This window comes from Strongylocentrotus purpuratus, unplaced genomic scaffold, assembly GCF_000002235.5.
Source record: "Strongylocentrotus purpuratus isolate Spur 01 unplaced genomic scaffold, Spur_5.0 spur5_scaffold_20, whole genome shotgun sequence".
Taxonomy (NCBI): domain Eukaryota; kingdom Metazoa; phylum Echinodermata; class Echinoidea; order Camarodonta; family Strongylocentrotidae; genus Strongylocentrotus; species Strongylocentrotus purpuratus.
Window position 1 is genome coordinate 27,288,235 of NW_022145606.1, and position 25,771 is coordinate 27,314,005.

The following is a 25,771-nucleotide window of genomic DNA, read 5'->3' on the forward strand; positions in this document are numbered from 1 at the left end:
TTTTATCTCATGGACTGATTAAACCTGTCATAGAATTTTATAATTTGTTATAGAAAAAAATAATTATGAAACAGTCCTCTAAACTCAACTTTGTCTTTGAAGGTCGTTCCCCAAATGAGAATAATTGTATCTCATGGACTGATACCCGACTGTGAAAACCCAATTACAGACCATCCGACCCTACAGCAAATACATGTATGACATTTGACAGTAGATGGCGACCTTCGGGGACGATAAGACAAGGTTTCTTCCGGCTCCATATTGAATGTACAGCAGTGACAACTAATTCCTTATTTTACTAAACTATTGTTCAGGTTTCAGGTTTGTACATGTAGTCTCTGGTGTAAATGGAGCCATTGCAAGCCCTATGATGCATCCACACTTGTAAAAGTACACAAATCCACGCAGGACTAGATCGTCTTGCAGTGACGATATCCTTAGTTACACTCGGTCCGTCTTTTGCTGGGAATCCTGGGGTGTGTTTACATTTGACAGGACGATTAGATGAGATCTTTGTATGCACCATCATGAATTTAGACACTTAGACAATGCTGATTTAAATCTGTTTCCATGATTTAGAACCAAAAACTAGATCCAAGGCTCCCTCTATGTTTGAAAATAGTAATTAACTGTTATCTACTGCGTGGACAATTACAGACACAGTTCCATTTTTTGAGACTGTTGAAAAGCTATGAAGCTTGTATTAAAAACAAAGAAATGCATGAAATATATATTTATAATGTTCTTTAAGCATTTAAACAACACCGATGACAACAACAAATATTAATGTAGAGATTACATTTTTTGGCCAAAAAAACAAAATAAAAGATACGCGACCACGGAAGAGCCTGACGCAGAGATTTCCCTTTCTTAGTGTCACTTGCACGATCCAATCCAAAGATGACGGGACACAGGGTATGTTTGCATTCAAAATGCAATAGCTTCCGATGTTATTGCAAAATCACAAGTCCTGTCAGGTTTCTTGTACATGTAGTCTCTGGTGTAAATGAAGCCATTGCAAGCCCTATGATGCATCCACACTTGTAAAAGTACACAAATCTGCGCAGGATTGAATCGTCTCGCAGTGACGATATCCCCAGTTACACTCGATCCGTCTTTTGCTGGGAATCCTGGGGTGTGTTCACGTTTGACAGGATATATTCACTACTGTGATAAACAGAGCATGGCCGCGTTCACCTCCAATTCAGTCTGAACACAGCTCTGCGCCGTAGGTAGGAGTTGTATAAACACGAGGGGATTTGCAGTGGAATGCATTCACACGACACCTTGAGAAGAAGTCTCACCGATTGACAAGAACTGACAACCCTCTTTAATACAGTCTAAAGTTGTTCACATTGATTAAAAACACTTGACGTTTGCAGTTTGATTATAGTTACTAGCGTGAACACAGCCGGCGTTCTTGATGGAATATACACATAAATTACCATTATAGTTTTGAAGTGTTTACACGGTACTGTTTGCATAATTTCCGGGTCGTCCTCGAACGCAATCACAGAGACACCATGTGACGGTAGGGACCTTGGTATCGCAGGTACTACAACAAAAACATAAACAAATAAAAAAAATTATAACAGACCAAGATTATCAAATTATTTTTTTAAACAATGTATTTTCTCAGAGAGTTACAGATCATATGCTTTGAAGACAAATGTATGAACAAAAGAATAGGAAATATGTTTAACTATACATAACTATTTCTTGGCGGTCAAAAAGAGAAATGAAAGAAATAAAGACAACATTCAGTTGCAAAGTTATGCACAATGGTGGATTCCTGATTGAACAGATAATTCAGAAACAGCTGTGCAAATCAAGAGAGTTGCATAGCCAGGATTGATGCTCCAACTTCTAATGGGTTATAAGAAACGGGTTACTGCATCAAGGGAATAGCAGGGGAGGGGGCAGGATGGTGGTAGGAAGGGGTGAAGAAGGAAGTAGCATAGGGGTTAATGCTTACATGAAAGTAACAAGGGAGGGTCGCCTGCTACCACCGCTTGCGGTATCTGAGAGAGGGAGTGATTCTCTTCTGGAGAGAGGAGCAGAGGGTGGGAGGGAGAGGGAGGGGGGGGGGAGGGGTAGGAGGGGAGAGTGAGGTAAGACGTTGATATGAAGGGGCAGGGCAGGTTTAATGCTTACCTGTATAACAGGGGAAGACCGACTTGCTACTATCTCTTGCGGTAGCTGAGAGAGGGGGCAATTCTCTATACTTATAATCACGCTAATGAGGAGGGGGAGGAGGGGGAACAGGGTGGGGATAAAAGAATGCTTACCTGTATAACGAGGGAGGGCCCGCCCGCTACCACCTCTTGCGGTATCTGAGAGAGGGGGCAATTCTCTATACTCATGATCTGGAGAGAGGAGCATAGGGCCAGCTCAAACGGGAGATGATTCAGGTTGAGATTGTCATTGATGTACAGCTGTTGTAGCTGTTCCAGTGAGCCTGTATGAGAATACAATCTTTTACAATCAGACTATCACTAACAGCATTATTTCTGGCAAATTTGTTGTGATATATTTTTAGACGTGTCATAGACGAGCGGTTTAAGCACTCTACTTGAAATGGAAATGTTGTCGGTATAATCCCGACATGGCATTAATGTCCCTTGGCACAGCATTAATCTACATTTGCTACTCGATACTAAGGAGAAAAATGGGGACCTGATAGGATGATGAATAGAAAGCTTTGAGTGACCAGTTAATATCATACTCAATTTCCCCAATAGACTAGTGTTATAAATTGAAATTTCGATTTCCAATCATAAATATCTTGATAATCAGATAGGTGATCGGCTTGTAAAAGTCATGGGATTCCAGACTGACCCAAAGGCTTATACTTATGATTGCAGCATGAGCTAAATCCAGGATTTGTCTTCAGAATCTGAGGCAATGTTACCGAGTCACTTTAATATTCAACAAATATTTACACTGTGGAGGTAGTAAAAACACTGTTTGGGTGATGAGAGCACTCACCTATTTCTTCTGGTAATGAGGCCAAGTTGTTCTCCCCTGCTTTCAGGTACACCAGATTAGACAGTCGACTATGGGGGCAGAAAAGAACAGAAGAGCATTAGATAAACATGAACAAGTACAGTTGCAGGGGACCAATCATCAAATGTTATCGCACGCTCTCTGTAAGGTGAAGTCACGCTCACTTGCTCCTGCCAGGCTCTTTTAGCGCTAATTTCCTGCACTGACCATATTCCTAATCCCATGGCCCTTAACCTACTCTAAAGCAAAATTGCAACCCTAACCCTATCCTTTTATCTTCCACGAAATAAAGCCAATAGCAATTATTGCAAGAGCAAGTATGCAATTACCACTGCATACATGCCAACATTTGAAAATCAGAAATCTGTACAAATTATGCTGTTTAAAAAAAAAAGAGGAACAATCCTAACTCTCCTATTCAATACTACAGACAAATTTGTACAGGAAGAGGAACACCTGCATTAAAATGATAATTATCTTCTCCCAAAAAGAGGAATGTTCCTCTTTAATCTGAACAGTTGGCATGTATGCCACTGCTACAATATAATCAAAATATGATCTTCTTCTACTTCACCTATAAACAAATTAACAGATAAAGATATTGTCAAAGAATGGAACCAGGCTCGACTAGCACTTGTGCTAACTTCTAGTTCCCATTAAGAACTTCACCTATAAACATCTATACTGTATATAGAGAAATCATAAGTTTGAATACACTCTCAATAAGCGTAACAGCACCATGCATATACTTACCCAATAGACCTGGGGAGTTGTGTGAGTTGATTTGTCTGTACAGATAACTTCTGAAGCTCTTTCAGGTAAGCTAAAAAATTAACAAAATTAATAAATAGTATACACAATAATCAAGTGTCAATCTTTCTCTTCCCAAGTGGGATTAATGAGTTGAAAATTAGATATCATGATAGTCATATGCTAATCAGAGCCAAATGAAATGCAGAGTCATAACATAAAACATACCATGGAAATGTTTTTGGGATGCTTACAAGTTGGCAGTACTGTGTGGATTTTTTAGGGTTGGGACCAGGATGGGACGGTCGATGATGAAATTTCAATAGCAAAGTTAGGACACAGCATGCTTTGTTTTTTAAAAACTTGAGGCTGAAACATGGGCCAAGATGACCAAAGGTGTTTCCATTTTCTGGAAGAAAATAGAAACCTTCATAGCCAAGGATTGCCTGACATAGGAACAAGTATATATGCAGACAGGATTCCAACTAATTTAGTTTATTCATTAATAACAGGTTAAGGGAATAACTCATCACTAGGTCCCTAGGAAAGAAACATCCATACATTTGAATAATGATGTAAATCGGTCAATGCTGACTATTCCTAGCGACTTATTCCATTAACCCGTCGTTAATACAAAAATTTTGTCACTAGGTGGTTCCCAGGAAAGAAACATCCATATATTTGAATATTGAAGTAAGCTGGTCAATTCTGACTCACCTAATTCTGATGGCAATGCCTCCAGCCTGTTCTCCTCTAGATCAAGCTCTCTCAGCCTACTCAGGTTCCCAATCCTGGTCGGAAGTCTCTGAAAAAGACAAAATCCCCACAAGAACTCATCAATTAAGACCTCACTATCCAGTCTTAAATCATAAATATGTTTCCCTGAAAAAATGAATACCAGAGATTCATTATCATTCAAAGGACACTTAATTTGATTTGACATACATTTGAAAGGTGTTGTAACCATTCAATCTCTATGCTTATCTTTCATCACCTTTTTTTTGTTCATTCTTTAAACTGTATAATATTTTGTAACTTGTCTTTGATAAAACATTGCTTTATTCTTTTTCATGTTAAGCTTGGATATGATAACCCTGGCTTTAGCTCTGGCAGCTGTAATCATTAAGGTATTTACAAGACATGTCGTAGTCGAGTGGTTTAAGCACTTGACTTGAAATTCAAATGTCGTTGTTCGATCCCCGACACGGCACTAATGTCCTTAGGCAAGGCATTAATCTCCATTTGCCACACTCGACCCAGGTGAGGTGAATGGGTACCTGGCAGGAATCAATTCCTTGAAATGCTGGAGCGCTGTAATGGCAGCTAGGCTAAAGCCGAGGTAATAATTGAATAGTGCACCTCGGAATAGAATTATCGTGATAGAGGGCGCTATACAAATGCCTACTATCATTATTACATAACTAGCTTACCCTGAGGAGATTGTTACTGAGGATGAGAACCTCCAGTGATGTCAGGTGCTCGATGTCCTCAGGCAGCTTACTGATCTGATTGGTGCCCAGGTTCAGCTCAACCATGCTCGTCCAGCTGTTCACATCTAAGATTCAACAAACAACAAACAAATAAATAAATGAATAAATGAAAAATAAAATAAATGTTTCATTGGCCTTACTTTCCAGAAATAAACAACAGGAGCAACACGTTTCCAATGACATAAAGCCATAGGCCATAGGAGGTTTAACTTAACCCATGGTTTAAAACCTCATTAAAATAACCAATGGATTAAAAGTCAGTGCCGAATCAGCGTACCTTGCCTTGCGCGCATCTAATATTGGACCTCTGACTGTGTCGCGCTTATTTTGCGCTAATTTAGTCCTTTGTCTGCGAAATAGAAATAAGGCATTGGGTAACACTTGGTTGGCAAGCTGACTATGAGATGGTGCAGTGCGATAAAAAGTATGCTAGGACAGATGGCTTATTAGTTAAGTATCGCTTTAAAGCCCGTCTGCACTAATTTGGACAGGGGGATTAGACCTCCCTGCAAGGTCACGACAGGTGGTTATCTCATCAACTCAGCTCTCAATTAACATTAGAAAAGGGGGATCATTGGGGACCAATGGGTACCGATTAGGCATTGTTGGCTGTATAGAGGGCGCAAGTAGCTATAAGTAGTGCAGTGGGGCTTAAAAGTGTGATGTACGGACTCACCTAGTGGCAGTGCTGTTAACTGATTATCCTTCATGTTGAGTTTGGTCAAGTACTTTGATCGGCTGAAGATCCCAAAGGGGATCTTATTAATCTGATTGTGATCCATGTTAATTGTCTGTCAATGAAAGAATGAAATCAAAGAAGAAAATAATAATAATATTCCACTTATATAGCGTTTTAATATATTGATGATGTCTCTAAGCGCCAAACAGATATATCATAAAATCCATGTGAGAAGCATGTAAAATTCAGTACTGTAGAAGTCTTTTATGGTCTTTTTTATGGAACAATCTCCAGGAACATCTAAAAAACATTGACTCCATTGTTAAGTTTAAGATTGCTTTAAAGAAGCAGTTATTTAACATTTCATCCATTTTTTTTTATTTTTTATTTTTTCCCCCTGATACCCAGTACATCTTGTCTTTGTATTCTGTTGTGTTTTTCTCTAGAGCGCTATAGTCCGGCAGCCAAACCTGGATTTGGGGCTTAACCTTGTTTTGGTGAAATAAGTTTTTTTTTTAATGGATTCTGATTGTCTAGGTATCCACTATGAACAAGCAAAAAACTGGAGCTCCGTCAGCCTTGAGCAATTTGAGATATAAGCAAAAACAAAATGGCCGCCAAAATGGCGTTTTCTGCTCTAAAAATATGTGAAAATGTATACTTTGTCATGTTTTATTTCTGCATTTAGAACCCTTTTCTGAATTTTTTACCAGATATGATATATATGATACATATTTTGATAATTCTAAATATTATTTTAGATGGCAGAGCCCAATTTATACATTATTTATACAGGGTGATTCATAAAAAAAAGTGTACAAGAGATTGGCTGTTTGCGATTTCTACTTCGATAACAAGCAATCAATGTATACACACTCTGGCAACATATTTTGTGATATATATAAGCTGCATTTTAATTGAAGCTAATTGATGTCGCCTTTAGCAATTTGTGATTATAAGCAAAAACAAAATGGCCGCCAAAATGATGTTTTCTGCTTTAAGAATATGTGAAAATGTATACTTTGTCATGTTTTATTGCTGCATTAAGAACGCTTTTCTGATTTTATTTAACCAGATATGATATATATATATGATATATATTTTGATAATTCTAAACGTGGTTTTAGATGGCAGAGCAATTTATGTATTTATACAGGGCGATTCATAAAAAAGTGTACAAGAGATTGACTGTTTGCGATTTCTACTTCGATAACAAGCAATCAATGTATACACATATACGCTGCATTTTAATTAAAGCTAATTGATTTAGCCTATCATCTCAAAGCAAATGTATTTGTAGAGATACCCTGTTGAACATACACACATCTATGATGAACTGCTACGATTCAAGAAGTGTGCAGCTGTAGAGGCAGGGAAAAACACTGAACTGACAGCATTATCAAGTGCTGAAGATGGTCTTGTTCAGATCATAGTTGACAACTTCCCTTGCAGTTCTCATGACCCAGCCAGATACAAGCATGCACCATGATGATCAGCAAGAGATTTCACAACTGAAGAAGGCTGAGATGTCTAGAGATATTGACTACAAGCTTGACATCATGAGATACAATAGTCCAAGAAAACCAGATATGCCACCTGTCAAGAACCAAGTTCCACCACTTAGTGTTCTCGCTCATATAGTTTCTCGACAGAGACGTAATGAATGTGACCTCAGGTTCTTGGCAGATGTTGTGCAGCGTGATAACTGTCCTGAATTCAATGGATAATATACGCATTTGTGTCGCAATCAAGGAGAAGCCACACAACCAAAAACTAAAGCAGTGTATCTATCGTTGATTGATATGCCACCAGCACATCCAGACACAATAATGACAGCCATGAGCAAATCACAGCAGTTAAACAGAGAAAACTGGTCAATGTTCCACTGTCTTCACTGCAGATCATTAACTGTTCAGGGTTGCAGTAGAGGTACAACCTGATCAAACCAGTACTGATAATGATGCTCTATGTACGGGCTGAACGAGAATTAAAGTGATTGGCTTCTACACCTGGATGCAGTGAGGCTTATGATGCCCTGCTTCTTTGTGTCGGGACATGTAAACTACGCGCGATATCGGTTATTCTACCTTCGACGCATGGAAGCCCTACCAGGAGATGCACTCCAGTATTCCATGAAAGGGTCTCATGTGATGAGACACACTCAAGGCTTATGGAATGGCATATGGAGCGACATGGGCATGGTAAAGCTGGTGTGATTGGCATCACTCTAAAGCCAGAAACTCTCAAGACCTGCATGGGCCCTTAGCTTGCACATATGTATCAGATTTGTGGAAGACGTTCCAACTATGAGAGACAAGTCGGCTAGTTCTAAAACAGTGCACAAAGAAGAGGCTCCAGCAAGGATATCTGCAGACCAAGGTGAATCAGTAAATGTTGACAGAGTAGTTGAAACTGGTGCTCAGCAAATGGGTGAATTTGAACGGAAATTGCCTGGAGGTTTCTACGACACAATTTCGAAGAAAGTTCAAACCATGGCTGTCATGAAGAAATCGATTTTCAGAATTGACGTAGGCGATTCCAAGGTATACGATACCAGGTTGATATACTCTCGCATGATAGGTCTACAAGCAAGTTCCAGAGATGTCGAATTTCATGATGTAATCTCATGCGAGCTGTCGCCAATTCCTACAGCTCTGTTTGATGTCCAAGGCCGCTTTGAAGAACCAGAGACAAAGGTTGAAGTATCAGCTAGACACACGACACTTGAAGAAACGTGTAGAGTGATCGATGGATGTGCTCTCCTTTGGATTCCTAATTGACCTTCATCATCACCAACACGACAACCAACAGTGATGGACTTTGTATCGAAATTCAAAGGCAAGATTGAAGAGAGACTTGGTCTTTGAAAGGTCAATGATTACAGTACCAAGTGTACAACCATGATATCGAGAGGCAATGATGGTTGCAGAGTTTTCCAACTGAGTCCAACTTCACCCCTTCCGTCTCAGAAACTGACTCTGACAGTCACAGAGAACAAGAAACAGTTGATTAACATCATTTGTCAACATCTGCAAGGTGATGCAGGTTTCATCATAAAACACAAGCTTGTGATCACCAGCCAAGATGGCACTCCTGTTCAACTAGGTCCAGGTGGTGTTCCAATCCAACGGCACGATATGGCCACATCTCATGAGGAGGCTGATGTGATTATTGTGCAGCAGGCTATTATCCTTGCAGATGAAGGACGATCCATCAGGGTGCTTGCAGACGACACAGATGTCTATGTTCTTCTGCTTCATATTTCTACCAAAAGCAAGGCCTTCAGTCACCCTTGATAATGGAGTCGCCCATCAGAGACAGATCTGTAATCGATATACATGCCACAGTGGACAGACACAGAGACATCATCCCTTTTATGTTAGCAGGTCACCCATTGACAGCTTGTGATACTGTTGGTGCACATTTTGGAGTTGGCAAAGGAACTTTGCTAAAGGTGCTGCGGCAGAAAAATGGGTTCCCATCCCCATCGATTGGAGACATACATGCAGATATGGCCGACGTGATGAAAGATGCAACAGCGCTCATAACATCATGATATGGACAACCCAATGCTACGACACTGTCAGATGCCCGACTGAATGTGTGGACTACACGGGTCGGGAAAGCAGGAGCTACCACACTCCAAATCTTGCTGCAATGCCACCAACAGCTGTAGCTTTCAAAGATAATGTTGAGCGTGCCCATCTTCAAACATGGATTTGGAAGAGTGCTTCGGAATTGAATCCATGGACATTGGATCCCACTGCATTTGGTTACATGAAAGACGAAGCAACAAAGTCACTCATCCCGGTAACCATTCCACCAAAATGTAAAACTTGCACCTGCAAACATACTGAGACTTTTACGTTGCAATTGTGCAAGTGACAACAAATGCAAATCTTCAGGATGTGGATGCAACAAAGCCAAATTAGCTTGCACAATGTTCTGTGCGTGCCATGCATCCGTGCGATGTCTAAATGATCAGACTCTGGCAGCAAAAAAATGTAAATAAAAATGACAGTGATGCATGAGCTCAGTTCAGCAAAGGAAGAAAAGGCGTATCCTTAAAAGAATTGCGTACAAGATAAATTGTGAAGGTAAAATTCCTCATGTCGCTATAAAATGGTAACACATTCATGAAAGAAGAGTGATCAAATTAGCATTTTTCACGAAATGGTATTTTCGGAATTCAAACCTATTGTGAAAACAAATGTTTATTACTATAGACTATTGATAGAAATTGTGTGATAAACTAACATTACCGCCATTTTAAATATGTAAATGAGCAAACATACAACAGCCTAAAGTCAAATATCCAAATCAATTCATCTCTGATTCATGAAGTACCAGTATACTACTCTGCCAATTTCCGTAATGTATAATACTTATGGCAAATGTTGCTTAAAATTTATCATTTTGGTGGCCATTTTGTTTTTTCCCATTATCTAAATTAGTAATTATTGACAAATGAGTATGACATAAGTATTTGGTACACTTGGGTATTCTAAGAATTAAAAACATAAGATAGAAAGAAATGAGTATAATACTATTTTATTGTGATTCTAAACTTAACAGCTGGCATTTATCCGCCATTTTGAATATGCAAATTAGCAACAATTACAATGGAAAATATGCTAATTAGGTCATATATGGTCATCTATGTTCATGTATGGTCACCAGGAATGTGTTGACAATGGTATTCATGAATTATAAGCACACCATTCTGCCAATATTTTGTAATGTATTATGAAATAATTCAAAATTTACTGAAAATAGGCTATTTTGGTGGCCATTTTGTTTTTGGCCATATCTTAAATTGCTCAACACTGACAAAGCTCCAGTTTTCTGTTTGGTCATCTGCAATGTCTAAGGAAACAGAATCCATCAAGAAAAAAACTTATTTCAACAAAACGAGGTGTAGCTCAGTGGCTGCCGGACTACTAATGCTATGGTCACATTACCCAAAAGTAGCCTGCTCGGCGGCCGAGCGGCGAGTTTTTAACCAATTCTGCCCGGCGGCCGCCCAGGCACCGCTCGTTTTTAGGGCATCGCTCGGTCGCCGCTGAAGTTTTAGCGCGGAGTTAAAATTTGGGCGGCGCCTGCTCACTTTTCACTCGCCGCCCAAAATACGTTCGGTGCCTGGGCGGTCGCCGCCCGGGCACCGACCTAATCGCTGGGCGATGCCTAATTCCAGCAGAGACCGAGCAGGCTACTGATCGGTCGGTCGCTGCTCTGATTTGTGACCATAGCTTTAGGGACATGTTTTATTACTATGTGTTATGTGCTCTACAAGAACGGTTAATTATTATTCATATTTTAGGTTGTATACCTCTGCCATCTGACTTGTTGAGAATTGGACTTCAATATCTATTATTAAATGACACCTCCCTAATCACCCTCCTAAAGGTGTTGTGGCCTAGTGGATAAGTCACTGGACTCAGCTTAAAATATCACGATTTTGGTTATATGTTTATATTGTATTTAACACCAATGGAAACCAAATGTCTGTAATTTCCATCTATGGACAATAACACTTGAATCTTCAATCAAAGAACTGATGTGAGGAATACTTACATCAACGGTTGCAAACTGCTGTGGCCCACCTACTGGATATGCTGTGAAGTTATTTCTTGACAAACAGATGCTTGTTAGCTTGTTTAATGAGCACAGAAGCCCCTCCTGTGATATAAATGAACCAGAACAAATTTTGTTAAGAAGGGTCAAACAGGACAGCAAAAGCAATATTGAACAGAGGGTGATACAAGACCATACTGCACAGCTGACCTGACCTATCAGATGGGCGGAAAAACTCTGTGCAGATTTGACAGGTGAAAAATTGAGGGACTATATTTAACTGAATACTATTATACAAGTACTTGCTGTCTGTAACATTCATTATATGCATTAATAAGTAGCACTTAGTGTAATCTTTGTGTTAGATAAAATGTTAAAGCTATCGCTGCCACCATCAGAAATTAGTGACTAATATGCTTCGCTCAACCTACACATGTAAGATGAGAATGAAAGATACAAACATTTAGAAATCGCTCCACATTTCCAGGGACACCTGGGGGATGTTTCACAAAGATCCCAAGTTAAACTTAACTCTAAGTTGGACTTTAATATTATGGAAAGCCATTTGTAGCCTTGAAATTAAATACATTCAAAAGCCAAAATTCAAGTATTTTAGATTGTCATAAATTCCACATCAAGAACATGAAATCTCCTTGATAATAGACAATATGAAGGATTTGAATCAACATGTTACGCCTTTTAAAATGACTTTCACAAAATATTTTCAATGATGCTAACGGCTTTCCATAATTGTTAAGTCCAACTTAGAGATAAGTTAAACTTAAGATCTTTGTGAAATACCCCCTGTTCATGATACATACCGGTAAGATACCGATGTTGTTCCCCTCAACGTTAAACTCCTCCAAATTGACGCAGTTGCTGAGGCTCTTTGGGATGCCTGTAAGTCGGTTATACCTCAGGCCAAGACGGCTCAAGCATTTCAGGTTCCCGGTGGTCTCTGGTAGGTCCAGGAGCTCGTTGTGCTGCAGGTCCAAGGAGGACAACTGGGTACAGTTCCCGATTTCTGTTATGATATTATAATAATAATAATATATTAATTTGTAAAGTGCAATAACAATGTGGATATTTTCTACTGCGCTGCAAGAGCTCGGAAATGCTGTGCTATACATATCACATGAACAAGTGAGTTTTCAGTCTTAATTTAAAATGTTCTAGTGATGGAGCTTTCCTCATTTCTAGTGGTAATCTATTCCATAATCTAGGGGCAGCACAAAAAAATGACCGGTCTCCGAGGGCTACGTTGGTTTTATATGGGGGTATTTGCAACATAAATGTGTCTTGTGTACTACGAAGGTTACGACCATGAGTTTTAGACTTGATTTCCAACCATTCAGTAACATAACTACGAGTTTGACCATTTAAAGCTTTATTAACTATCATTAATATTTTGAATGTGATTCTCTGACGAACTGGCAACCAGTGTAGTTCCTTTAGAAGTGGAGTTATTTGAAAGAACTTTGGGAGGCTGCAAATTAGTCGTGGACATGTACTTTGGACCCGCTGTGACTTGGAAATTTGTGGGTCTGTTCAAGGGAGTAGGACAAAAATATCATGTTAAACCATTATCATTAGAGACGTTGTGGTTGAGTGGATTTGCACTGGACTGTGGATCACAAGGTCTGCAATTTAAGTCCCGCCGTGGCACTAATGTCTTTTGGCAAGACATTGATCTACATTTGCCACACTCAACCCAGGTGATATCAATGGGTACAGGAATTAATTCCTTGAAATGCTAGAGCCGTAATGGCAGCCATGCTAAAGCCAGGGTACTGATTGTGGAGTGTCAAGTCTTGATAGATATGAACGCTATACAAGAACTCATTATTATTATTATTAAAGGATAAGATAATAAGGATTGTCTTTCTCGCTCTTATTAACTTCCTTTCTTTCTTTTTTGTGATAACCATTATACCAGATTGGTTGATATATATGTTTTATGAATTTTGCAAAGCGAAATTAATTACAAGCATATTTTAATGCTTATGAAGTAAGACCTGAGAATACATTACAAATAATATTGAAGTGAAGTGAATGAGTAAAGCAGAGGTGAAGAGCTTGCCTTCTGGCAGGTGTTCCAGATGATTGTGCGAGACGTCAAACGTGGTGAGAAGCGTGAGCTTGCCGACCCCTCTCGGCAACGCCTTGATCTTATTCTCTCGCAGACTCAACATTGTCAGTTTCTAAACGGAGGGAGATGAAAAAAAGGACATGAACATATACCAATTGCTGAGAACGTATGGAGATAATCAGGAGAAAATTAGTGACAGGTGATAAAAACCTTAAGGGTGGCATCCTCGAAAGCGGACTAACTTTAGTCCATGGTTTAATCCACCGACTAAGTATGGAATGCCAAGTGTCCATATGAATATATTTTTGAATAATTTGATATGTCCCTAAATCACCATGACATAATTATATTGTTGTGTATTAATCATGTTATTACATTTTATTATAATTTAGTGATATAATTTAATTTAATTATACATGGACTAAAGTTAGTCCGCTTTCGAGAATACCACCCTATATGTTCAAATGCACTTTACAATATTATCAATAGATTATGTGACTTTGCAGAGGCTCTTCAAAGACAATATGAGCTTATAGAAAATGTTCATCTGATAGTTAATAGATCTTAGATGAGATTTGGTCTCTATAAAAACAAAAATATTCATGGAAGGTTGTTGAAATTGTCCCGCCATGAAGTATTTGATGTTCAAGTACAAAATGTATACTTACTGTTAAGTTGTGAATGTCTTCGCCGACTTGCGTGATACGATTGAAGCGTAGGAATAACGTTGTTAAGGAAAGGAGCTTGTACACCACTTCCGGAATCTATTTCAGAGGAAAGACAAGGACAAAGGTAACAAGTACATTTTTAAACTATGATCAACAAATGTGTCAATTTTGTGACATACCAGAAGAGAGAAACTATATCTCATATCAACCATAACAATGTACGGTAAGCTGATATTGAGTTCAGCATACAAAATCACAGCCAGCTACATGTACATGTAGGTTTAGAAGTACACTGTACTTTAGCATCATAATGAATCAAAATGATAGACGCAAAGTTTACAACGGTAATGTTATATAAATGTGATGGTCAAAAATGCTGGCAAAACAATGCATATTTTTAAGAGAAGCGCCAGCAACAGGAATAAATATACTTTCCCAAAGTAGGAGTCATCCTTGGGGTATTTATCTATGGGAATAATTGCCTTCTGGATAACCATTCAGGGATGATCACAGGATTTATTTTTCAAACTTTAGAACATTAACAAATAATAATTAGATAAATAAATGTACAACTGGATTACCTCTTTAAGTTTATTGTGCCTCAAATCAAGGACCTTTAGTAGACCCAATTTCTCGAGCTCTTCAGGTAACGTTGTCAATGAGTTCTCGTTCAATGCTAACCTCTCGAGGTTGCACAGGCAACCAATCTCCGATGGCAAAGAGACCAGTCTGTTACCATAGAGATAGAGCTCAACGAGCTGTGTGAGCTGCAAATAAAAATTAGAAAATGGCGAGTTACTGAAATGAGTTAGAATATGAATTACCAGGGCCCTGTCGCACAAAACTTACTATTAATGGTAAATTTGCCATCAATGGTAACTAACATGGAAACCGTGATTTTGATTGGCTGTTGAACCCTGTTACCATGGTAGTTGCCATTGATGGTAAAGTTACCATCAATGGTGAGTTTCATGCAATGGGGCACAGAAGACATCGGCATTGATGAAATGTACTCAATGGCAAGTTTTCAAGTTTGTGTCTAACATTGTATAAATATGCGTTACCATCTTTCGGTTAGCAATAAGTGAGAAGCCTCATTAGCAAACTTCTTAGTAAACATGGCCTACTCATCTTAGCAGACACACGCTGATAAACACAGTATCTATCTATAAGAATTGTGTACATGCATAACTTGGTTATCTATTTTCCTGTGAAATTTGAGAATTTTGTTTCCTAAAATGGAGGATTCATTTTCTTGACTTTTTGTCTGCATGCAGTTGCACGCCCCTTTAAGGGATCTATAGTTCTAGAGTTCATTGGGGTTTTGGAACATGTTCCAGAGTTTTTCTGTCTCACCTTTAGAAGGCACATACAGTATGCTAACCTTTACATTCAGCTTTCAGGGAGGATTCATTTAGAAATAAGAGAGATTTCTAGCATACCGGTAATAGAAATAATTGTTCCAAAAATCAGGAAGGCATTACAATTTGTGCGGAGTGACGTATTAACAAAACAAATTTTAAGGGAGCCTCCCTGAAAATCAGGGAGCAATCAGAATGGATTGGCATCTCTTGTAAAGCTACAACTGAATTCCTCCACTGATACTCATGCCTTTGTAGCAGTTACTTCATTTATTTTTTTTTACTCTGGTTTCACTTGAAGGAAAACAAAATATTTAAATACACTGTACATACTTACATCTTTCAATGAACTAGGGAGAATTGTGATCTGAAAAATAAGAAAACAAAACAAAAATAGAAAATTGATAGATTTAAAACAAAAGACACTGCATTTGTAGTAACAGAATGAGGCAGGAACCAAAGAAAGATCTCTTTTTTATGTTTGCATCATAAAATGAGTCTTGTGCAACTTAGCAATCCGATCCAAAAATGTCAGCTACAATCTTCAACAACAAGCTGTTAAAACAATAAAACAAAAAAGATTTCTGCCATAACACAAAGTTCCTTATGGCTTAAACATTCAACAATTGAATGTTTCATGTATTTTCCTAGTATATTTCCTAATTAATTAGCAAAATAGCCACAATAAAGTGACATCACCCCCCCCCCCCCCTTCTTACTACACATATTCATTGAGTAAGTCTTGTGTAATGTAACTTTGAAAATACATGTAATTGTTAACTGCAAGAGATGTTTCAGTACATGTACAAACTATATTTGTTGTGTTTAATAATTGTGATTCAAATATTCTACAGCACAAAACTTTCTTGAACCTATTCATCTGCAAACTAGACAAAGTTTGTACCTGTAGTATATGTAAGCTTGTCAAATGATCTGTGCTCAATCTGCCTGCATATCAGAGGTGTTGTGGTCTAGCGGATATGTCATTCGACTGCAGATTAAAAGGTACAGTGTTCAAGTCCCGCCGCAGCACCAATGTCCTTTCGCAAGACATTAATCTACATTTGCCACTCTCCACCCAGGTGTAAATGGGTACCTGATATGCTTGAGTGCTAGTTACTTTGGCAGCTCGGTTACAACCAGGGCAACATGTGTACAGCGCCATGAGCGTCAGAGCATGGCGGATACCGGCGTTGTCCAGCGCTATATAAATATCTACATGTATATTATCTATATTATGGGTAATATATTCTTAGCATTCTAGATCAAAAGATAATGTTCATGTAATAATGGCGATGCTGCAGATATTGATAGGAGTGAATCACTTACGGACATTTTGCTGAGATCTAGTCTTCTGTCGCCTTGCTCCTTGCATTTAGAAAACTCTTTGCTCAGATCCTGAAAGGAGAGAATGTTAGCAAAATGAATAATAATCTCACCACATGCCTTGTACGATGAAACCTGTCTATAAAGACCCCCAAAGGGAGACAAGCAAAGTGGTCTTTACAGGCAAGTGGTCTTTATGTACAGGTTCCTTTAGTACATGTTTCAATGAGAAACCACTTTGAAGGGAAAGAAAAAAACTTGGTCTTTGTAGACAAGCGGTTTTTCTATACAGGTGGTCATTCAAGCAGGGACAGTTTCTACAGTATGCATTGTAATTGCCTCAAGGACTGAGGTTGGGATTAGGGTTTACAGTTTGTACATGTATACCGTATGTACAGTATGTAGTGTTTGGGCAAGGTTAGAAGTGGGAAATTACACACCATAAATTTACACAAATGGACTGTCACCAAACATTGATATACATGTACAAGATTCATCTTTTTTTTACTCTAATTTTTCATTCAATATCAAGTTGGAAAGTTTTATATTTTTATTAAGTAATACAAACTATGGCTTCTTGAGGTACATGTATTGTACTTTTTTTTTGGGGGGGGGGGGGGGGCAGGGTGCTACAAGAATTTTTTTCACCACTTGCCCTGTCGGGCAAGTGGGTTTTCAATTTACTTGCCCAAACAATATTTCCACTTGCCCAAAACTTTTTGTTTACTAGCACAATCGAGAAAAAACAGCTGATCAACGCACGTGTGTGTCTGTGCAAGCCGCTGTCATTTGGAAACGTAGGCTAATTTTCAGCTGTTAATAATTTGGGTCAACTCTTCCATCAAGAAACGTCATGTAAATAATGGGTAATCAACTATTTTAAATAAAGTACGGACATTTTTATTTCATCATTCACTGCTATAAATATCATGCCAAAATTTGTAAATTCTTACTAAATAATAATATTGAAGATATTTTACGATAAATCTCGGATAAGTATGCGAAAACTAGACTAAACAACGTCGCTAAAACCATGAAAACAAAACAACAACGGCTTATATTCTGGGGGTCTCGATACTATTATCAAAATGACTCGCTCGGTCGGATCTTGAGACCGCAGTAATAAATTGAAAACGAGACAAAAACATTCATCTGATTTATATGAGCAGCGAGTTATGTTCACAATCATTAACAGTCATTATGAATAAATATCAAACATTTGACTTTTTGTACTTACTAGAAAATCCCTGTTGTTTATTCCATTCCGATTCGCACGTGTTCATTTCCCTAGAATAATGACGTCATATTTGGCGTGATTCAACCAATCGGCAATCAGAGAATAGCAAAGGCCTGTCGGTGCGGCCTGCAGAGCTAGAGAGAGAGAGCGCGAATAAGCTCGCAGCTGGTACGATCGCGCTAGCTGTCTCTAGCTAGCTCACGGCCGGCCGTGCGTGGAGGCGGAGCGGCATTCATGGCTTGAAGTGTCACTGTTGCATGCGCGCTGAGCTAGCTGAGCTGGCTAGCTGTCTGTGAAGTTTTTTCGAAATCGGAACGATCGCTTTTTTGCTTCTGGATTTTGACGACGGGTAAGAAGTTGACGGGTGAATGGTAGAGTTCTTGGACACTAGGAAATTACTGTAAAAGTATCACTTGCCCGAATCGGGCAAGTGATAATTTGATTTACTTGCCCGACGGCTCAATTTGGTTGCCCCGGGACGTCGGGCAAGCGGGTTTGTCGCGCCCTGGGGGGGGGGGGGGGTCCCATGGACCTTGTCACAAGAAGATTTCACTGTGTTACTATTTCTTTTTCATTTTGTTTTAATAAACTGTCCTGAATGTTGTGCCTTGAAGTACATTTCAAAATAATAGAAAACTGCGAAAGAAATGGAAACACAGTGGAATCTTCTTGTGACTTAAAGCCATACTGTCCTACTTGTAGCTACTTGCTCCCTCTAAATAGAAAACAATGCCTAATCTGTGACCATTGGTCCCCCATGATCCTCTTTTTCTTATGTTATTTGAGAGCTGAATTGATGAGCTAACCACCTGTCCAGTGACCTTGCATGGTGCTCTAATCCCTCATATAAACTAGTACAGATAAGCTTTAAAGAGAAAGAGAAAGATTAGGCCTGTCTTCACTATCTCGAGATTGCCAAATATCCAGCTATTTGAACTATCCTGATCGGAAACTATCCAGCTAATTTGCGTCTTCATCAGACCGAAGTAGCAATTAGAAGGATATTTGGTCGGGATTATCATCCCAAGATATCTTGGGATACTTTGCAAAATATCCCACTATTTGGCAAAATATCAAGCTATTTGTCCTGTGCGTCTTCACTAGACGGAAGATTCTCAATACGCGCTAACGCTGAGCAAAAAATCTTGAGCTAATTTCTCAAGGTCGAGTTTCAAGTTTCGAGGTCGAATCTCGAGATAGTGAAGACGCGATTTGTTACTTCAGGATTATTTCCCAAATAGCGGGCTATAAATTTGGCAATCTCGAGATGATGAAGAAGCGCGTAGAGAGATCCTTCCTACTTACCACCTCGGAGTGAGTGGCCTTGGGCTTCTTCTTGCCCGGTCTCTTGACCTGGTCCCCGTCCAACATCACCATCACCTGCTTCTTCTTGACATTCTCTGGGGTCGCTGAAGACTTGTCCTGCCCCTTGCCTTTCCCCTTGGTGTCCATGCTGTCCCTGTGGGTTCCTCAAGGTCGTCCTGAAGGTCGATCCCACCGCTGCCACCAATCTCAAACTGAATTCCTTTAAGTATCCTTTATGAAGTCCTACCAAAATTATAAGGACGGCATGGCTGGGATCAATATGTTCTTTAAATGTATTTTCCAATGATGGAACAAACCTTCCTTTCGTCAAGGTCCTTCCGGATGCTGTAGAATCTTAAACTGGTTCCATCAAAAGCGTATTGATTTAGAGTAACACTGACCGCATCATTATGATAAAGTTGATACCTTTGACTGTTCTGTAAGTGTCTTTTCTACTGTGTTGGCACAAGACTCTATCGTCGGTCCTCAGGGCTTCTCCTATGTGCCTCAAAGCTTTAGCTTAGGGTCTGCATGTCCTTTGCTTACATATCATTCTCTTCTCTACTTGGATCCCGAAATGCAGGACTACTTGATAACTAGGTATATTTCATATCCTGGGTTGTGTACATGTGTAGACGTCCTTCTGCTAGTGAACTGAAATTTGTTTCTCTCACAGCGACCTCTCTGCGGATACTGATCTTTACACATCCATATTTCAGGATAGTAGTATTTCAAATTTTAAAGTGACCGACCCTGAAGCGGTGAGAGCCATAGCCGTCATCTTACGAAACCATGTTGTGCCCAAAAAATGTATGTTTATTTCCTTTAATGCGACACTTGCTAAATCAAATCCATTCAGGAAAACTTGGCTACATGTCTTGTATTGTATCCTACTGTATACTTGGAGTGGCTTGGTGGGAGTTGTCACCCACAGTCTGTCAATTATGTTCTGCTCTCTCCATAGAAATCGTTTGACTCTTCAAGAACGAGGTTTAGGATTGCAAACTGCTTGATCAATCGTATTACAATCCCTGCAATAGGAAAAAGAAGTTAAAAGAACATAAAAATATTGTCTATTTATAAGGGGAATGCTACATGCTTAGTTACACGTATTTGTTGCAATAAATTTTTGAAAATCAAACATTGAACCTACATGTAAGATTAAAGTCTAATTTTACACATTCTGTCTAGCATTTCATGACAATAATTAAGTTATCTATAATCTACTATGAACTTCTTTGTTTACATGTAGGGCTCACTAAATAGACTTCCAGTGGTTAAGTTTGGCAGACAAGCTTTAAGGGAACCAAAACCTTAATACTAAGTTACTTTTATTGTAAAGTTTAAGATATTTGAATAAAATGAGTAGAAATTTGAACAAAATCGGGCAAGGAATAAGGAAGTCAAACTTTTTTAAATGACTAGTCACTAGAGGGCGATATTCAATTTGATGACATAATTTTGTGGACAACTCTCCATGCCTTTTGTACATCAAATTTCATAATTCTTTTGTTTTCTTTGAGTTTGTATTTATTTGTGTTCTTGATCCGACTTTATAACATGTGAAGTAGAATATCATGCTTTCAGGGGAGTACAGTAGATTATCTCAATCACAAGAAAGAAGGAAAAATATAAAAATTTTATGTCATCAAATTGAATATCGCCCTCTTGTGACTAGTCATTTCAAAAAGCTTTAACTTCCTTATTCCTTGCCCCATTTTGTGCAAATTTTCACTGATTTTATTCAAATATCTTAACTGTATAATAAAATTAACTTACAATGTACATGTACATGTAGTATGAAGGTTTTGGTTCCGTTTAAAGGTTCTACATGTATGTCCCATATACAGGCCCCAAAAATGGTTAAATTCCAAGGGCATTTGAAAAATGATACCAATTTACAACTTCCCTAAAAAGGGTGGGGCTTGAAAATGTCTTCAAGTGGGAAAATAACGACTATTAGTTGCCTAATCGGAGCTATAGAGCCAATAAGTAATAGTCTTGATTTTCAGACCATTGTACCGAATGGTCATATGTTTTATGCTGCGCAAAGATTCAATCAGTTTAATTTTGGCCATCACAAGAAGTGGGTTATTGATGTAGACAAATGCTCATGTACCCTTTTACAGCTCATTTTATGTATGTTATTACCAAAGAAGAAAAAAGCCAGTCAGTCACTCAATAGTATCTGAAAGTGAAGTCTAGCAAGTAAACAGTTTTCCTTGCATAATTTGAATATTAGGACACCGCTAACGCTTAAACTGTATAATGTATATCGTGAAATAGAAAATCACTCATTCAGTTTCAGTGCACATGATGTACAGGTAGTCATGTACACTTTCATATCAGTATGTAGAGTCTACAATGTACAATTTTACATTGCGGGAAATATGCAATAACTTGTATGACCTCAAAAGTGATATCAGAGAACAAATCTGCATAAAATGCAATATGAATCAAAGCATTGACCAACTTCATAATCATAATGCCATGAAAATAAGACAAGTAATGCCCAACTGATGTTTGATAACCTACATGTATTGTACTAATCAAACTAAAAGGTCATTCTCATTGCCTTCCATTTCCATCTGTATCATCTACATTGGCAGATGTGCCCTTTAGGGGGATGTTATGTAATAAGAGCTAGCGATCTGGGCAGGAGACTTTTGTGTGACACGCATGCAGAATTCAGAAATGACATCCTTCAATTATCCCTGAGCTGCGCTCGTCCGAGCTTTATGTTCTCGCTGCGATACAAGGATGCAACGCATGTTAGTTAACGTAGAACCAGATTTTCTCAAAAATTGAGATCTCATGGCACATGGTTGCCCTTGCATAGTGCATTACATGCGTGTGGTGCCTGAGCACGATAATTGATACGATCGCTGCTCACACGCTCATACAGTACAATGTATATCCCTTAAAGTGCACATCTACAAAAAGCAACTCTCCCAGAAACACTGAATTTATTTTGGAAATGATTTTGGGGATGAGTGACTACATGTACATGTATATTCACATTTGTGTTTTTGTTTACAATGGCTCTCCACTATTATGGTGAATGTTAAGAAGAAAAAGGCTTGGTGACATTTTCTATTGGAATATTTCAATGGCATTATTCTATCATCAGTAGGGGCGCTGGTCCGACAATAAGGATTGTCTGCGTAAACCAAACAGACGCTGGCCCAAAAAAAAGGTTGTCAGCATTTTCACAGACGTTGGCGATGCAAAAAAACGGATTCCGCAATGATTATCTTGATGCATTTCACATTGACTTTGTACAGAGACTTTCACGTAATGAGCAATGAATACTCGGGAAGACAGATTACTACACATAAAAATAGACGGTAAACTTTGGGTATTTTATTGCGCGGGCCCGTTTTTCGTATCGCTAGCGCACGGATCAGGAACCCGAAACCCGCAGAACGCAGATGAAAAAAAATGTCTGCGAAATTGCGGACGATCCTTATTTTGGATGCAATTTGTCCACATTTATAATAGGCTTGAGTCGGTACGGTCGATCACACCGGGACCCGACCGTTGCCGCCGGGTCCCGGTTTCGTTTTTTGAGAACCGGCGCTCCGAAAAAAATAATGAAATATGTAAGATATTGCAGTTTTGCACACCACTAAAATCAATCCACCCTAAAACTTAAGTATTGAATTGTTACCAATCGTATTCTAGCTCATCCAGAATCAATCCGAACTGCTGATATAAATATGGGTTGCAAAGCAGTTCGCCCCATGGGGTTGTTGTTGCCAGCTGCTAGCTAGCTACTGTACTGGCCGGGTCTCTCGGCAGAATTAATAAATCAGGTTGAAAGAAACATTAATGTTTGAATAATAAAACGACTTTCTAAAAAGTACTTCTTTACAACATACCGATCGAATAATTTTTAAAAGACAAAATATATATTTTTTCTTTGATTTTGAACACCGCATGCTTCTTTTAAAAGCTGAAAAAGACTTGGTAATCACAAGAAGTTTCGATACGGATAGCTGTTGCAATGCAAGTTCAGACTAGTCTCTGAAAAATGCGCAGTGCTCCTTGTTAGCTATAATGCGTGCCAATACGAACCCAAACAAAGACGTGATCGTAACGAGAAAAAAATCATTAAAAACTACGAGAGCACAATTGGAAAGACAACTACTCAAAATTATCGTAAGCAGATACATAACTTGGGGGAAGAATACAATAGTTGTCCAAGAAAAGCCACATAAATAGTGATATTTAATGAGTTACTATAGGTACAATCATTATCGGAAGGGCCTGCTGCAATATATCTAAACGTGTTTAAATTGAACACGAGGCAAATACCGCCCTCTACGGTAAAAAGGAGTATAACAAAGGATTCGAGTATTTGCAGCGGGCCCCTTGCGATAAAAATGTACCCAGTTTACTCCTCGATTATCACAATTCCTGTGGCATTTCTTGGGCGATTATTGAATTCTTTGTCCAAGTTATGTATCCGATTATGGTAATTTTGAGCAGTATATCTTTCCAATTGTGCTCTCGTAGTTTTTAATGATTTTTTTCTCGTTACGATCACGTCTTTGTTTGGGTTCGTTCTGGCACGCATTACAGATAACGAGGAGCACTGCGCATTTTTCCGAGACTAGTCTGAACTTGCCTTGCAACAGCTATTCGTATCGAAACTTCTTGTGATTACCAAGTAATTTTCAGCTTTTAAAAAAACGCATGCGATGTTTAAAATAAGAGATAAATATTTATTTTTGTCTTTAAAATATTATATGATCGGTATATTGTACAGAAGAATTTTTTAGAAAGCCGTTTTATTATTCTAACATTCATATTTTTGACCAGATTTATTCAACCTGCATAAATCAAAATGGCGGCTCGATTGTAGTCTTTATATTTTTGCTCGAGTTTTTTTTACTTTTAGAGGCACGATAATGGCACTAAACATCGCCAATCATGGATGAATATAATGTCAAATGGAAGAATATACCAATCTGTGCCGAGGTATGCATGTGTTGATTTATTTGACTGATAAAAATGTCACTTCTAAGGGACATACTGATGATATGCGCTTTTTATAGAGGCAAGTGACAAATCCTGCGAGCTGATTTCGGGACACCGGGTCCGGACCGGTGCAAGGCCGTCGGGACCCGGTTTATGAAAATCCCGACATGACTCAGGCCTAATTTATAAGGATATCCTTGTTTATGCAGACGATCCTCATTTTCTTTCCAGCGCCCCTACTGATTATTTCATCAAATTCAGATACATAAATCCCCAAACGTAAAAGTCACCATGACCAATGTCATGTCAACCATTGAATTCCTATTCAGAATAAGAACTTGAGTCGAGAATTGAACTTCTTCTTCTTCCTTTTGAGTAAAGACCTCTTTACAGAGTATTATCGTACTATACTGGGGGTGTGTGCAGGTGGACCACTACACCGGGGTTTCACCCTACTCTTATATGAATAGTGCAGTGGGTTCTTAACGTGCAAAGGTAGTGACTCTTCTCTACACAGGGCCTCCATTTAACGTCCTATCCGAGGGACGGAGTGTTTTCCACTTCACATACCCTGCGTCTATGAAAAAGGGAAGGGGCATGTTAACACACGACGCATGCTTCAGTCATCCGCCTGGGTGGGACACTGAATCGAACCCGGGATCTTTGGTTCGACAGGCAGATGCTTTACCGACTGAGCGAACTCGCCGCCCATTCCATTAGACTATTCATAAACATCGATGGTAGAATTTCACGTCATTTATCTTTTATTTAGACCAAACCAAACCCTCGCAAATACAATCTCATTCAATATAGCAAATCAAAACCTCAACTCACTTCAAAGAGTGCAGTGGGCCAGCCGCGCACACACAAAACACATCGGCCCACTCCAGCTCCAGCAATCGTATTCACTCCACACGAATTACAAACTCATAGGTCATGCCATTCACGCAGATAAACAATAACGTACAGGATAGAGCCAGTCGGCCGTCGGGTTTATCAAACACACGGAATAGGACAAAATAGTCAGCATTTTAACACATTATCAAGACATTTTTGCTTTAAAAACTACCTCAGATTGATGCATACAGATTTAAAGAATACAATTTTAGCAATAATATTGATGCTAATGGCATATGTAAAGCGAACGAGGCATTTAAAGAGAAAAATACTTACATGGACGTAGCAATTGATCTCCAATACAGAGCTTAATGTATATTGCCAATTTAATATCCTCTGAAAAATTATGGGATCGGATAAAAGGGTACAGTATGAGGATGACTTTTTGATCTAATTTAATTGTTTG

At 38.8% G+C, this 25,771-nt stretch overlaps 1 protein-coding gene across 1 annotated transcript; it reads right to left on the bottom strand.

The window, feature by feature from the left end:
• On the bottom strand, positions 1 to 25,691 carry LOC593857 (leucine-rich repeat protein SHOC-2). The gene is made up of 16 exons (XM_030993117.1): positions 25,642 to 25,691; positions 19,486 to 20,516; positions 16,947 to 17,015; positions 15,955 to 15,984; positions 14,838 to 15,023; positions 14,257 to 14,352; positions 13,580 to 13,700; positions 12,321 to 12,523; positions 11,500 to 11,604; positions 5,923 to 6,037; positions 5,187 to 5,311; positions 4,474 to 4,561; positions 3,760 to 3,829; positions 2,989 to 3,056; positions 2,289 to 2,458; positions 1 to 1,555 (listed from the first exon to the last, which is right to left on the bottom strand). The coding sequence occupies exons 2-16, from the start codon at positions 19,630 to 19,632 to the stop codon at positions 1,511 to 1,513; spliced, it is 1,638 nt and encodes a 545-aa protein (XP_030848977.1). The 5' UTR covers positions 19,633 to 20,516; positions 25,642 to 25,691; the 3' UTR covers positions 1 to 1,510.
• Positions 25,692 to 25,771: the final 80 nt, after the last annotated feature.

Coding starts and splice junctions, on each gene's coding strand:
- LOC593857 (XM_030993117.1), bottom strand. CDS start 19,632: ATGGACACCAAGGGGAAAGGCAAGGGGCAGGACAAGTCTTCAGCGACC. Junction 17,016..19,485: donor AGGCCACTCACTCCGAGGTG/GTAAGTAGGAAG, acceptor CTCTCCTTTCAG/GATCTGAGCAAAGAGTTTTC. Junction 15,024..15,954: donor TCCCTAGTTCATTGAAAGAT/GTAAGTATGTAC, acceptor TTTTATTTGCAG/CTCACACAGCTCGTTGAGCT.